The sequence below is a fragment of the Sinohyriopsis cumingii genome, chromosome 12, assembly GCF_028554795.1.
Source record: "Sinohyriopsis cumingii isolate HCF-2022 chromosome 12, ASM2855479v2, whole genome shotgun sequence".
In the NCBI taxonomy this organism is placed as follows: domain Eukaryota; kingdom Metazoa; phylum Mollusca; class Bivalvia; order Unionida; family Unionidae; genus Sinohyriopsis; species Sinohyriopsis cumingii.
In genome coordinates, this window is record NC_142972.1 from 72,455,194 (window position 1) to 72,472,241 (window position 17,048).

Consider the following 17,048-nt stretch of genomic DNA (forward strand, 5'->3'; position numbering starts at 1 on the left):
TAGAAATATATTATTGTAATAGTTAAATATGAATCATAATCATATTCAACTAAAATGAAATATTTAAAACATCATCTTAATACACTTTAAGTAGTACAGTAAGACGCCACAATATATATTGATTCTTTGATTTCGTTATCATTTAATGCATATATTTTCAGTTTTGTCCACAAATAGTACAAAACTGATTTAAAAACGTTCTTGAGATGTCATACCTTTCTGCTCGTTGAATCAACCCTCTGTCCACTGAACAAAGCCTGCTTTAGTTTTGGTCTAGGGTCTTCAGATGATGTTACGGCATTCATGTTCAAGCTCTGCAATAATTGTCCTATCTCAATCCAGTTCATACGATCAACTAAAGTTGCCTCGGGACGGATTATGTCTGATTTTTTCTGAAGGAAAAAAACAATGTGGATGTTATGCTTACAAATCTAAAAACTGACACAACTGTCCATCATAACGTTATAAAAAGCCTTGCAATATATGTATTCATACATTGAGCATTTTAACCAACGACAGTTCTATTTAAATTTTAAGAAGTTTCGTTTTTGATTTTCCTTACGTAAATTGATTTTTCTTTTTCAGAGCATGTAACATGTGATAATACTAGTCAATTTGAATCGTGAAAAGGAATATTAATATATCCGATCATATCTTACTTGTTTGATTTAAAATAACCGATAGGTTTAACAGATGTGACAAAAATACGAGCTGTATTAAAAGCCGTGGCTCTTGATTCATAAGCGAACTTCCCATAGTTATACAAAGTCAAAGATATATATCCTAATATCTGAAATACACAGTCGCTCTCATCTACTATTGTATACTTTAGGACTGCATACAAGTGTCATAAGATAAAGTGAAACACTTTTTGATAATGTCAGATTAAAGTAGTATATACTAATTCACTTCGAAGATATATTGTGTATGCCTGTTTTTAGATTACAGGCATTTTCTAGTCACTGTACTACAAAAACATTACCGATAATTTCTATCTGAGGGTGTCTATACGTCCAGTTTCGTTGACATTCAGACATGTAGAGTATAATATGGGAGACATACGTCTTCCGTGATAACAGAAAAGATCTCAGCTTTCTAAATAATTTCCTACATCTCTATCAAACTATAATATAACCTCCTCTGCGCGGATATTGCAAAGGAACATTTACTTGCTTACACTGATCATATAGGTATGTGTAATATTCAAATAATATTTTAACGGACAAGAATATTTTAAATGGAATGTAACTCCGTAAGAATTTCCTATTATTTTTATAATACTATTCATGACTTGTAGGTGCGTATAAGATAACTATAGAATACTCTTTTCTTATTTATGTTTACCAAAGTACCAAAAATACCATCAATTCAATGTCTTTTTCAAGCTAACCTACACAAATGTATGGCTCAACATTAATGGTGTATTGCGAAATAGGACTGCTTCCTCCAACCATTCCCCGATGTAAGAATACTCTAATACTGTTTCCTGAAAACCGAACAAACATCTATTTGCATTGACGTGTTAGCCTAAATCCCATGCAAAGGAGTTTTCCTGTTTGTAAACGAGCCAAAGCGATAGAATAAAAAGAGCTTTGGAGAAGGTGTTGATGCTGTTTCAGTATTTTTCGGAAGTAATAAATAGTTTACCCTTTTAATATATATTTATGAAATAGTATGTGATATTGTTTGCCCTCTGTAAGTATCACCTTTTCCAAGCATTCCTCTATAACATCACTCCCGTGTTCAACTTCGTACTCATTCTGTAGACACGTGTCATCCACCAAACGTCTTTGTTCCTACAAAAACCCGACAGAATTAAAACAAAATAGTTGTTGAACAGGCTAACATGTGCATTCATCGTCTGATATTATAATTTGCCACCTCTTGAGAAACATACCTCTGTTTTATTAAGTCAACTATTGTCTTACAAATATGCGTTTAACAAGTGTATGAATAACTGTGCTATCAAAATGATGAATAAATTAAAATGTTACAATCAAATGTTGCGCCAGACAATTGCATCTAAGACTTTTGCATTTATTTGTTTTCAATACTTGTATGCCATCCACAGGTACATGTGACCACAGCAAGTTCGTGTGTGTTTTATATTACTCAAGTGTAATTAGGTCACATATTAATGCTGTCCAATAACGAACACAAAACTTCGCGCAAATTAAATAAGTTTGTCTTAGAAGGATCTTGCATTGCATTTGCCAAATTATTTAATCTGATAGTAAGGCAATCGAGAGTTTCATGGTAAATGTTCCGATGTGTTTTGGTTAAGAGCTATCATTTCGTTTCGCAAATATGACAACGTTTATTTTCCATTTTAATAAGTAATATGATGAATAGTATATCCGTTTTATAATTCTATGGAAAACATCTGTACTTTTGATTCAGGATCTGAAGGATTCCTTCGATATTGCAAAGACAATATGCGTTCAATGAATCATTTAGAAAGAAAATTGTCACCCTAAACTCATGACTGGGATGTTTATTAAACTGACATTTATGACAATTTAATAATATGATGCATAACCATTATGCACTAAATACGTTATCTTTCCTCAATGGTGGAAACAACTAGAATCAAAATTAGTTATTCAGAAAAACAATCAGTGAATAATTATTGTATACTGCCTCTTTGATGGCTTTTAAGATTAACTAACCCTATTTCTTTCCGCAGGTTTTTAACAACTAAGCCGAATAGATTAGCCAAAGTGCTAAATACGGTTAACAAATATTACATGTACTTGTGAATCTAGATGAGCTAGTTATTATGTGAAATTAGTACCGTCATGGTGTATCCAAAATTGTTTGTAGCCTACAGTTGCTTATACAGTCCAAGGTTAATCTCTAATGATATATTACATTCTCGAAAATATGTTAATTGCTTTTTAATTACTAGTATTAGTTATTTTATTAATAAATTAAACACATTTGAGAGATATGTATGGACTGATAAGAAATACTAGCCGTCAGTGTTTAGGAGCTTTAAGCCAAAACGTCTATACATGTATTTGAATCGACTTAAGACGGTGGGCATTCTGTTCAATGGGCTTAACGTTTGTGTTAATGTGTAAACTCCAGAGTTATATAGTTCATGATGAATTTGCTTCTTTCAATACAAGACCCTTTTTCACAAGTACAACAATTCAATGACCCATAGATTTAGTCTTAGTTCGATTTTTAATACTATGTGCATATGATAATTCTTAAATGTTGTGATGACAGTCTGAGACGAATATGTGCATTTAGGAAAATTTTAGAGAAATACATTAAAACAATTTAGTATCAATAATATAAATAGAGAAAACAGATGCTTTCCGTTAATGTGATTTTTTTTATTCAGCACTCGTATCCGTTAATGAAGCAGCCTTGTATATAATTCCAACATGTTATAAAAAAACACAGTAATTAACTATTTGCATAATGAGGTACGCAGTGATTTCATTATTTACTATTTGTAAAGTAAGACAAAGAAACGTGTCAATAGGACACGGATGCTTTATTCACATCTGTCTGAATGGGTAGAGCAAAATGAAACGAAGTGCCAACATTTTAACAGGATGGTATGAATGTATATATTTAAGCATGCACACACATTTACAATAAACGAAACAAATAAAACATAAATCTCAATTTAGGATGTCAATTATACATGGCTAGTGTCAGGACGAAAACTCCAGAGCTATAATATGGTTACCCTAAAAATACGTGTGCATATTACAGATATTCTAGAGTAAATCATGAAGACGATGCCCTGTTGAAATATTGAAGATACGATAAAGCATGCATTTAGGCACATTATTATTTGGCTTCAACAATGTCTTCCATATTTCAGCGAAATGTATTAAACTGTTATATTATATAATGTTTAGTGGATAACAACTAGGACTTACATCTATAACACCTCAGCATAGCATGACGGCAGAAGAACAGGGCATTCGAGCAAAGGGATTGATACCAATTAGATTCATAAAGAAAAGACTGCATATCTAATTCAATGCATAATAGATAATAATCATATAATTTTGAGTGCATTTTCGGCTCGGAGCGAACACAATATTGTCATAGTGCATACGATTTAATAGAGCATATAATTGACTATACAAAATACTGAAGACAGTGGAGCGCGATATATTATATGCATCAGTATATTTCAGTAACGCCCACAATGATCGATATCTCGCCACGCTATTTTTGGTTTGCTAGCACCATACGTTTTGACTCATATAGGCAGTACACAGATCATTGTGCCCAAATATTATCAGTCACAGTCAATTCAGTTGTAGCATACGTTGATTTGTATACCATAAATAGGTAAAAATATCGTGTATTACCGTTTCATCCAAGGGTATATTAAGTCTACACTTCAGGCATATTTTAGTCCTAATGTCCCGGTGGATAACAGTTAATTTTAGTGAAGAACGTTGTTATGTCTGCATCGCCAGATCGTTACAACTATAAGTATTGCTGGTTTGGAGTGTCATACGTTTATCAGGCTAAATGATATTTTGAAACTGGATTCTAGAGTATTCTGTTCTAGTCAAGTCTACTTATTCTTAGGTTTCTATCAATAAAGTCGTCTCATTAGAGCTTGCTTTATTTCCTTGGCTAAATCTATATGTATGGATGATTTTGAAATATAATTTCAAGCAATTCATATTTTTAGGCCGCATACTGTTCGAAGCTAGATGTCAGATTGTGTCTTCTAATTCAAATATCTACACACATACAATTAATTTGCAATAGTATTTCAAGAGTGGTGCTGTTTTATTTATTATGTTGCAAAATATTTTACATAGGACGTCTTAATGAATCTAAAGAACGTGACACACGGTAACTTTGTTGTCTTTGGTTAAATATATTTTTTGGATATGCATATTTTTATCGTTAATAAAAATGATATTCAAGAATACAAGCTTGTTTTATTTTCTTTTGGCACATGATATTTACCTTTACATTCAGAGTTTTTCTGATCTACCAAAATACTTTTTGAAGCGCAGCGTTTTTTCAAATACTATTTCTATACAACTGTGTTCATGTGCATTATTTTCTTGGTCGAAATTTATTTGGCAGCATATGTACACATACTGTCAGACCTGCCGAATTATAAATAATGTATTTCTATATGTTTCTTTCACTAAAGGTTATTTTCAATTCAAACTTTTCACCACATGAATCAGCATATTGATGAACATATAAGATGAGCCACTTGTGTACTTGCTCTGTAGGACAAAACATTTTAAATCGTTTACTGCAAAACAGTATATATTTGTTATGCATACATTCATGTTTAAATACCTTTTATTTTATGTTAGCATGCGAGACAATGATGTTTGCATATTAAATGAATGCACATTAGTAATCAGTACTTACGTTTTGTTTATATACTGTATAGGATGTTATTCAAGCTGACCATCATGGGTTTGAACGGTTTGGCTGACTAGAGGTGATATCATATTGATATAACTTCAATGTGACAGTGGATCTGCTGTTATAACTTCAATGTGACAGTGAATCCGCTGTTATAACTTCAATGTGACAGTGAATATGCTGTTATAACTTCAATGTGACAATGAATATGCTGTTATAACTTCAATGTGACAGTGAATATGCTGTTAGTAGTTTCTTTCACGTCACACTCAAGATTATATGTTCACTCTATTCCTTATAAACGTTGGTGTCATCGTTTTATTGCATAACTAACTAATCAGGTTTTAAACGTGTTTTATTCTCCACTTACATACAAGGATGTCTTAATGAATCGTGATAACATTTTAATCAATTTGCAATTCTTTTTGCAGTACATGTTGTAACATAAATGCTTTCTTTTTCATGCAAGTTTCAAAAGAGAATGCAGTGAATATAAAATTATTTTCAAACTATTGATGGATTTAAACATTGTGATAAAAAGGGAATAGCTATGATAAATACATGCAGTTATATAAAATAAGAGTAATTGCCATTGGTATTTAGGAATAATGTTACTTTTACACAACATAAATATAATGATTAACAATCACAATATGTGTACACTACATCAAGATATGGATTAAATCTAGTTTATGTAGTTTAAATTCTGCCATTGTGGATATTTTTTGTTTAACATACTATTCTTGGTAACGTTTTAATACTTGCACGTTGTTGTAGATGGTGCAACAATATCAAGTCCTTTCTCTTATGACTTTTTATTTCTTTCTTAACGTTCCCCTCATTTTCTTCTTTTCTAAAAGTACTATCTAATAATTTATTTAATCTATCTTTATTGCATTGATCTTGTTAGCTGTTCTCTTACAACCTTCGTTTACACGTATTATCCGTTTTTTTTAACCAAAAATGCTTACATGAGATTCGTCTAATCTTTATAAATCTCTGTTTGAAAAATTCAGCAATTGCGCTCGTAATTTCGTTGTTTGCTATAATTTATGTTGGAAGATTAATGTATTAAGTTCGCAAAAATATGTCTAAACATTGAATCGCAATTTGATATCCTATTTGGTGTATTGCATTTAACAATATGGAACATGTTAACCACTTGAAAGGACAAGTCTCTTGGCACATAATTCAGGATTTTATACTATAGAATATGTGTTTTTATAGAATATATGTTTCAGTGGTTTGCTTGTTTTATTTTTTGTTGCTATATTTGCTATTTGCTATTCGTGCTTGTATTATTTTTAAGGGTTGTATTTTTGATTTATTAGTTGTTTGTTGGTCGTGGCGTTCGTTATTTTATTTCGGACTTTTCTCTTGAATGTTTGTTGCTTGATTATAGGTATGTTAATATTTTCTTATGCTGTTTACCTTGATGTCTTTTGTTTCATCCTTTGATGCTATTCATGTTGGCAGGATTTTGTGTAGATATATATGCTGTATTTTGTGAGGGTGTTTTGTTTCTTTTGTTGCAATTTGTGACTTTCACGTTTTGCTAATTTTAGCTACTTTGAGATTGGAATAAGTTTAGAACTTTGTGCATTTTAAATGTATATTGTTTTGCTGCATATTATACAACATGTTTATCGTTGATTTAAAAATTGAACATTTTCTCTTTTCCTTTTGTGTTTCTCCGAAAACTGTGTCATTCAAAATGTGGTTGAAATTTATTTGTGATATCTTTTTTGTTTTTTTTATATTGTGCCATCCGTGAGAGTTTGTTGTTCAATGCTCTGTTTAAATATATCTTTTTATCTGCGATTTCGTGAATACGTTACATTGTCTGTTATTACTGATTTTTCTTGTCATGGATTTCAAATACATTTTAAAATGTGCCTTCGGTATGTGCTTTTCAATATAATTAAAATACAGTATTCTGAAAATAGTCATGTAAATAAAGTATTAGATATAACTGTAATACATACTCCCCCTAAACTAATAATGTTTATCTTGCGGAACGTAGTTTTCGATATTCGTTTCTTCACACTTTTAACGTATACCTCCTTGTAAATTCGCTGTAAATTTGGATTTTCCCTTGGCAGTGGATGGTTTAAATGTTAACTACGTTTCGAAATGTCCTGAGTCACAACGTTGTACAAAGTTTTGATGCGATAAGTACAAACTGCTGGGTAAATACAGTAAACACGTTCCAAACAGATATTTGAGTGACAGGACATATGCAGATTTCTATTTAGGACTTTATATTTCACTATTTCGCTTTTAAAACATTATTTGAAAAATGTAAAATGCTATTTTTAATTGTGTCTCTCTTTTACATATTAATTTCCGAAACAAAATAAGCAATAAAAATAAAAATCAAAATGCTTAACTTAACAGAGGTCATGGAAGTCCATATCTAACACTATTTAAGAAACTCTTATTACAACACTTACTTTCAAGAAACATTTAAAACAATGCCATTACCAGCACTAGGTACAATGCATTTTATCAGACTGAAGCTTTCTCGAATAAAGGCGAACGAAATTCATAACAACATTTAAAAAGAAATGCATATTTGATCAAAAACATCTGCACATGTCCTTACAACACATGTATTTGAGGAACACATTAAGGAAATGCACAAGGATAGTACATAATAAGAAAAACTCATTTCAAATTACTGAAAGAAGATTATTAAAAGCACATTAAAATCAAAGCAAATATATGGGAAATTTATAAAGCGAAATTGATAGTAATAAGTAAGCAAACAAAAGCAAGTTAAGAATACAAATAAAACCACTAAAGTAAAAAAGTTGATAACCTCAAATAACACAGAACATAAGACAGCAACACTTGAATTAGAAACAAGTTAGAAGAAAAAATGAAAACATACTTAACAACAATAACACAAACATCCAAGAAACAAGTAAAAAGAAACACGCAACGAAAGAGCAAACCATAAAAAGAGAAACAACCCGTGAAAATGAAGACAACAAATACAACAAACACAAAACAGCAAACCAAAGTAAAAAATTAACAAAATAAATAGTAATGAATGGCAAACTACAAAAATGCAAAATAAAAATATAAGAACAATCAATGTAACATGCAGCGTGAGCAAACGATTGAATAAACTGTCAAAGATTGTTGTGTTCTTTAAAGTATAATCATTATAACTACTTTATAAGTACGTTTGATGCAAATATCTTATTCATACCCGATAGGTAATGCTAGTGCCTCCTACTATGTCTGATGAATTATACGTGTAAATAGAGGATGCCGAAAGTCTTGTGGTCTCACAAGTATACAGCAAGTAAAAGTGTTATACTAAGTGCATATAAGCAGCTACACATGTAACATGCAACATACAACAACTAATTATGTAAAGCTAGTAAAGCATAGTAAAATAAATTAGAGGAACGTTTGGAAGGTCAATGGAATGAGATCAGACACATGGTATGCATACTTGATTTCAGCTCAATTAATATGTTAAAAGGTTACACCCTTAATATCTAATGATTGTGACCAATACCTAAAACCTAGAGATCTTGATAATATAAGGTCACTTAAAAAAAATTGATTAAAATTGGATCATAAATAAGTTCAGGATACAATATATTAAAATGTGTGGATTTTAATTCATGTTGAAAATTATTGGCCATCTTGATATAAACCTACATTATAAGTTTGACCAAGACTGGACGAGAAAAGTAACTCCAGAGTGGTAACATGTACTAATTGATTAACATACTGCATACTCTAAATTATCAACACCCCTTGGCTTTATGGCCAGGCGAGACAGTAATGACAGGAATGACATACATGAACGGTGTGACTTTAAAGATTATACGTTTGCCTGGTTATAAAATTACATATTTAATTAAGATAAGTGGTAATAAAGTAATCTTCATTCAAAACGTACACAGTAGAGCAAGAAGATACTAAAAAATCGAATATATCAAATCGTATTACTGTTGATAGCAGACATTACCTATAATCAGAATGTTGATAAAAACATGTTAAATCAAACCACAAAAAAACTGCGAGTTATTTGCATTTACGAACACTGTAAATAGCGATTGAAGGTGAGATAATCCGATTACATGGACCATCTGTGTATGTGGCCTTTTGAAAATTGGACATAAGTAATTACTAAATGCAGTTTTTATGCTTCATATAGCTTTCACTGCAAGTATTTATTCAAATTCTAGTGCTGCTGGAGACTAAATTATCTCTAACATAACATATACACCACAGTAATTGCAGTGGCTCGATAACGCAATTAGGCGGCTGTTCATTACCTAACCCACTTCCCATTTATTAGCATCGCCAATCAGTGACCAAAAGCTCATGGTGCACAGTCCCTCATCTATATGATGCGACTTAATAGGGTACGATACAGGTTGGTTCGAAATTACGCAAACATATCATTTAAAATAAATCTGTGTACATCCTACATCTGGCACAGGGGCAAAAACACCAGACGTGATTTCAAAAATGACTCCCCCCCCCCCGCAATAGGCCTGCAACAGTTACTCATTTTATTCTGCATTGCAGGAGTAAGTGTTGAAATATGCAGATTGGTGAAAATAGTGACGGATGTAGAGTGAGTGTAAGATTAACTTTTTTCAAAGCTCAACAGTGGAGATAACATATCTGCACAGCTGAATGAACAAGGTAGACCACACACCCACCATACGAACAAAACCTGTATTGTCAATGGGTTTAAAGTGATTACAGCAATTCTTAGTAAACCATTCACCCGTAAATCCAGAGGTCCAATATAACTTCAGATTTCTTAAGTTGCACTCATCAATTCAGGAATATGTATGGTAAAAGAGAGACATACAGATGCACAGTGGGTATCAAAATGTTCTCGTTCCAGCATATGGATGCCAACATAGCTTCACAAGTGCATAATCATTTCATCTGTCACGTGGATCGCAAGCATAAAAACTTTTTTGCAATTAGGATAACACTAGGTGTACAAGCCAAACGGGTTCAAGCAATTTAGATTTCACTATTTCGTGTCTATATAATGCAGGTAGGACATACATATACATATTACAACACACCTTGTTTTCTGTTGGCTTATCATACGACACTGGGTTTGTACCAGTCAGTGTTGTGCGAAGTATATTTGAACCACTGCCTACGCCATGCCCAATCTTATTTTTTTCTGTTGTGAGTGGCTTTTCTTTCAAGGGTACCTTAGCTTCTGGAAATAAGAAAAGAAGTGGATCAGCAGGTGATGATGTTAATGTACTGTTGCAATACTGTATCATGTTAGCTGTAATGTGCTTAGAAATGTGCTTAAAATGCGATTAAATAGTATCCACCACAATATCTATAACTTCACATTGTATGACTATATCATGTCACATAGGTAAATACAAAATTACGCCCATACGTAAACAAAATGTTATCTTGTAACACCGAAATGCATTAACCCTAAGAATGATCAGAGGAAGTGAAACATAAATCAATATCATGATCTGCGTTGTATTCCAAATAGTGGTGTGCGTGCTGGCCGGTAACAATGTTTAAATTGCAATGTAGATAACAATGCTAGCATTGTGAAAGCAATATACGTCCATCTGATTCCGAATATGTTTGGTGTAAATAGTTAGTATGGACAGTTGTTTTAGAAAACTCAGATTGTCTGATATTTCAGTTGTCAAAGAAAACTAAGTAATTTTCAGTGATGGCAGCTGTGCTGCTTATAAATATAACAATAGTAATATGGAATGTTGTAATGAAATTTAAGCGAATAGTCGATACTTTAATATACAGTATTAATGTTGATGTTTTCTAGAATATCATAATTCGTTGGCCCGTACAACAACAAGCATATTTTTACACAATATGACAGCGCTCCAATTTACTACTTGGGTATTTATGCTAATTTAGAGAACATCATAAAGTATGTGATATATACATTGCATTCCATCAATTTTCCCATCTCTTCCTCCTCTTCCCCTAATAGAAGTTGATATCTTCCATTTAGCAGATAAATTTAAATTCAGCGATGACGCGTAATGACAGTGTAACCAATAAACCATTTAGAACAGATAAGTCCGTATTATGACCCGGTACCTTTGTTATTTACAGCTGTCTGACCAGACCAATCCGTCCCAACACCTTTGAATTTATCAGCCATTTGTTTCACTGTGAGTCTCTTTGAAGGCGTTTTAGGAGTGGCATCTTTGATGTGTTTGTCTGTCATCTGCATAAAACAGAGTTTACATTTAATGTGTTATTGCAATGAACTTGCATTTTCGTTACACTGTGTACATATTTATTATGAGCCCTCTTCACCATTTCACTTAATAATAAAACAAAATATTTTATCTCTAACTATTCTTTGAAATTGGACTAGTTTGTAACTTCTAAGGGTACGATTATTCCTAAGATATGGGAGATCAATGTCTTTCCCAAGGAAACGCTAAGAGAGCCCACAATGGCAGTGAAGTTGATTTCCAAAAAATCGATGACAATTATTACAAACATAAATTATAGCCAATCAGTGTTAACAACAAATCATTAAAAAGTCTTTTCAAAGTAGACATACTCATCTATGGATCTCCAGACATGAATGAAAGGAGGATTATTACTGCAAAAGCAGTTGTGGAAAAAAGGTGCGATCGGAATAAACTGAACTTTTACAGGTAATGTATGAAGGTTTTGGTCACAATACTTAATTTATTTTCTCTGTGTCTGGGTACTTTACGATCGTTTACCACATTGGAGATCTCGCTAATATGAGTTACAAACGTGAATATAATGATAGAAATGACACTCAGAAGCAGGCTGAACAAATAAGATGCAGTAAGAGCACCCTATGTATATGCAACGTGCTCTCTCCATGAAATATTTATGCGAGGAATTAATGATACAAGCCGAGCTCTTATGCTTGTTTACAAGTGGATTAGGAATATGGTCTAGAGAGTGGAAATAAACTGGGCCATTCAGATGAAAAATAGCATAACGGAATTTTCTTTTTTCAATATGGAGCTCATCTAAGATGATTCTTTTTAAGTTCGTATTGTAAATCTAGTGAAACATTGGTTCAGTATGTGGCCTTCAGATAATGAGATGGAAAAAATGTATCATTAAAATAGTGATTTTTGTTCAATGTCTAATAGTACTAATAGAATTATGACCCAAATCCAAGTCTCAAATTTAACCAATTTGGTCGTTGTAAACATGGTCTTCAGAGCAGTAACAGACTCAGAATATCTGATGCACAATCAAATCATTGACATGTATAGATCTCATTCATTATGTAAAGAAAACCGCTTTATATACATCTATATTCTACGTTTATTAAATATCCGATGTCGAGCACGAATTCCATGGGGTTAAGAATGAATATGTGTAAGACAGACCATTGCCCACACATGCATAACTACCTGATATGTTATCTGGTCTTGGCCAGGTGAGTTAATAACGGTTTATAAATAACTAAATTTCAATATATATTTGTTTGCATTATCTACTTAACTTATTGTTTCCATTCTAAAAGTGTCACATACAAATATATACTGCATGACAACTTCGTTATGTATGATGCTAGGAAATGATATGTTGCAGACACTTGTCTGCGGTACACAGAACCTGAACCGTCGGCGACGGATAAAAATAAACTTGTGAAGTGATGGTCATCTATAAACTATGACAATAAAGATAACACAATCAAGGACATGCATTAGGTTCAGAAGAAACACGAGAAGAATATCCGCTCGTAGAAGGAACTGTGGTACAACATCCATAATTCACCAATAGTTCTTGATTAACGCCGAATAATGATCAAATGCAGTCAGTCTTATAACCACTCATCATCACCATCACAGCGCATCACAAACTCTGGATGTTTAAACCGGAGAAGTTATACATAAAATAATTTAAGAAATCGGACTGGCAGGTGGCTAGAATCGGCAATGTTTTATCTGAACAGATCATCTTACAATGAGCACGCCCACAAGATTAAATGTTGCTATATATTTCAATACATGTCCTCCTATTATGGGAATATAAGCCTGCTGTAGGTTCGATTAGAGAAGAAGACTTGTAATTTACGCTTTGTACGATTTGGAGTGATGAAAGGCGACTTCTAGATGACTAGATATAACACCATTGTGCTAGAAGGATACCATCGGGCATCTTGTTTGCAATTAATGTGAAATTGTGAAAATGCAGTTAATTTTTTAATTTGTCAGCAGCTCAAGTTAGATAAATCGTGGAATATAAAATCATAAAATAATAAGTTTCATTAATTGTGGGAAATATATTTCAGCATCATGTACAAGATCTATTTTCATAATATAACATTTAAAGTTTGATGCATCATCCCTAGCCTACGTTTTGCTAATACGTTGCATGTGTCTTTATAATTGTACATGAAACAAAATTCATTTAAAAAATATTTTTATATTTGTTTTTATATTTGTTGTAAATATTACGAAACATATGTTTGAAATTATCTATTTCTCATGCACACAGCTATTTAAAACATTGTTTATATCCTGAATGTACTATTACAATGATCATATTACTTGAGAGTGGGTCACTCGTTTTGCTTTAAAACAAATAACTTACAATCTTATAAGTGGCTTTCATATTTCCTTCCTTACCTCTTTGCATCTTTATCGCGTTTCCCTGAGGAAAGGCATTCGAGTTACACTAGAAATCATGCCTTGTCATAGCTATAGCACACTGCACTGCGTTTTTGTCACGTGTGCAGCACCGTTGCACTAACACCTGAATTTAGCGATATGGACTACCCAAAACAAACCTAAACATGCAATAAGTTGGCTCTAAAGGTATACACTTCGTAATTGTTTTAATTCACTCCAACATATTAGTCGTCCATCAGAACAAAATATAGATTGCTAAACGGTCAAAATAAACCTGATACATATTGTGTTTTAACAGCAAGCCACGATAATCATGGCTATATAGTGAAGAGTAAATATGAATTTATACAAACGTAAATACAAATACGACGTCAAAGAACATGTGACCAGATATGCCCTTCCTGATAAGCATAACTAATGATCCACTAAGATGAGGATTAAAATTTAAAAGTTAAACTCTCACAGATACGTTATAATGAATAACATTTATAGCCAATACTTGCAATATTTGGTCTAAATTTGCTATATAAACCAGCTCATACAAAATAATCCTAGTCCTATTTTCAGAGTTAGTTATCGAATGCTCTTTAATGGATTTCACTTCAAACAACTTCTGTCCTTTACGACGGGCATCGAGATACAAGAATATGATTTTTTGTCAATGGACAATTTCTATGTTTGCATGTTGGTCGCGATTTACTTTTAAAAAGTGTGTGTCTGTCACGCACTAACACACACACGCACACACACACACACACACACACACACATACGTGTATTCATATACTTGTAAGGACCTTGACATATGACTAGATTTCGAGGACCATAAGAAGTAATGATTGTATATGATCGAAACTTGAAAGTATGCTTAACTGTAAGCCAGGCAGTATCTGTATCACTTCATTTTGACGTGTATGTCTTGAAACATTATGAGGAATACTTTTACTTTGCCATCTTTGTGAGGACGTCATTGTAAAGACTAGTTACACAGAATCACAGTCTACCATCAATCTGAGAACCTGAATCTTTTTATTTCACCTGTCTGGCAAGAACACCAGAATATATTTATTTAAGAGCTTCGGAACTAATGTTCTGCAATTAAAACTATGTACAGACAGATACTTGAGCCTAAATGTTCAAATCTTATTAAAATAAAAGTTTAAAGTTATTTTGCCAGAAACAAAACCTCAGGCACTGTTTTGTAACTTTGCAACCACTATCATTGACACCAAAAAATCACCATCCAGTTGGTAAATGTTGAATAGCATTATAGCAAAAATATACAAGTCGAGATAGTGCTAGATAAAAACTTAAGAGTATAAAACATATCTAAATTGTCAATTCATCTATTGTGATTTCAGAAAATGTAGCTTGACACTAAAGCAACACAAATGTTATAAGTCAGTTTGCCCATTACAAATTCACTGGAACTGGAGTTGCCTTTGGGAAATCTGCGCCTGACTTATTAGACAATGTATCACAACTAAAGTTGAAATATTAGGCAGAATAAAACGGGAAGTTAAGGAAATTTCGTTCCGTTTGGTTTGTTTTACAGTTAAGTTTTATTTTGTTTATGCCTTAAAATCGCCCATAATTAAAGTTAGCAAAAAAATGTCAGTAAATAATAAATGAAGGTAAATATGTACGCGAGAAGGAAATGAATATGTGGAGATCGCAAAGTATGAAAATTGCAAATTATACAGAATTACTAACTTTACACGACCTCTCTTAATTTGTTTGCCTTTCCCAGGTGATAATGCCCGACACTAATATGAACTTCACCCTAGCATCAGACAAGTATATTCTGAAAGTCCTAATAACAATACTACGAGTGTTTATTATATTCTGCATCAAATTGATGACTTGTGCTAATAACTGATGCCGAGATTTAGAACTGTAACAATTGTACGACATAGGTGAGGGGGAGGGCATAACATCAAATTCAGTAATTTTTTATTTCTACATTTTGAACATCTGACATTATCAATATTCAATTGTTTGGTTGTAATATATTGCATTGAAACAGTTTCAGACCACATCGTAACAAATTCATGATCTCTCCTCCAAGAAGGTCAAACTAATAGGACCAAAACAACACTGTTGTGTCCATATTAGACATCAGATCAGCACCATTTTTGTTTAGAACAGACTAGACAACAGATGTTTTCCCGTGTAGACCCGATGACTATATAACTTTATAGTATATGCTAGAACAACGATTTCAAGATGCATACCATGGTGGCCATGCTTAACATCAAATTGGCACCATTTTAATTCAGGACCAAGACATTACAAGAAGTATGTTGGTGAGAACCTCATATTGGTGCGACTATCCACTCAGAAGTAGCGAGAACAATTTTGTCAAGATGGATGCATTGTTGGCCATGTTGAATGTTTAAGTCGTATCATTTTCATTTAGAACCAAATAGACTACGTGTGGTAAACTTTCATGGCAATACTCAAGGTCGGGTCGTACCAGCAGACAATGGTTCTTTACAGTGTGTTATCTTTAAATGTTTGAATGATAAAGCCAATCAGTAAAGTTCACTTAAATTGATTATGCATGTGAATATCTGAACAATTTCGTTGATTTTTATTGTAAAATACAACCTCGGAAACAATGCATTACCTAAGAAGAATATGACAAAACCTAAGGATTGCCCTCTTCATTGTTCTAAATTATGTACCAATCATTTTTGGACTAAGGATGGGAGCAGAGCACTCTACAGTTTTAAATTTCCATTCACTTTCTCATCTCTCCTTGATTAAAAACATTCTCTATATCAATCTGAAATAAATTTTAGACTAATGGTAGCAGGGGAACCCCATAATGCTGTACACTTAGATTCCTTTTAACTGTTCTTCAAAGATCCATCGTTACAGCAGTATGTTGCAATACAATCAAAAGTGCTGGTGGTTTTTCCTTGTACGTATTATAGACGTGATACAATGCAAGGATGTTTTCTCTCAATACAAATGTGGGAAGTAGCCAAGACTCTAGATACCGCTGACATATAAAAACGCAACTTTAAAA

General features: G+C 32.7%; 1 protein-coding gene across 1 annotated transcript in view; it reads right to left on the reverse strand.

Moving 5' to 3' along the window:
* The window catches only part of LOC149786735 (uncharacterized), a 118,387-nt gene that overhangs the window by 63,953 nt on the left and 37,386 nt on the right, over positions 1-17,048 (reverse strand). Inside the window, exons 3-6 of the mRNA XM_089975969.1 lie at positions 11,476-11,605; positions 10,455-10,597; positions 1,707-1,796; positions 216-392 (exon numbers count right to left, since the gene is read on the reverse strand). Of these exons, the coding sequence (XP_089832095.1) occupies positions 216-392; positions 1,707-1,796; positions 10,455-10,597; positions 11,476-11,605 (540 nt within the window). The remainder of the gene's footprint in view (positions 1-215; positions 393-1,706; positions 1,797-10,454; positions 10,598-11,475; positions 11,606-17,048) is intronic.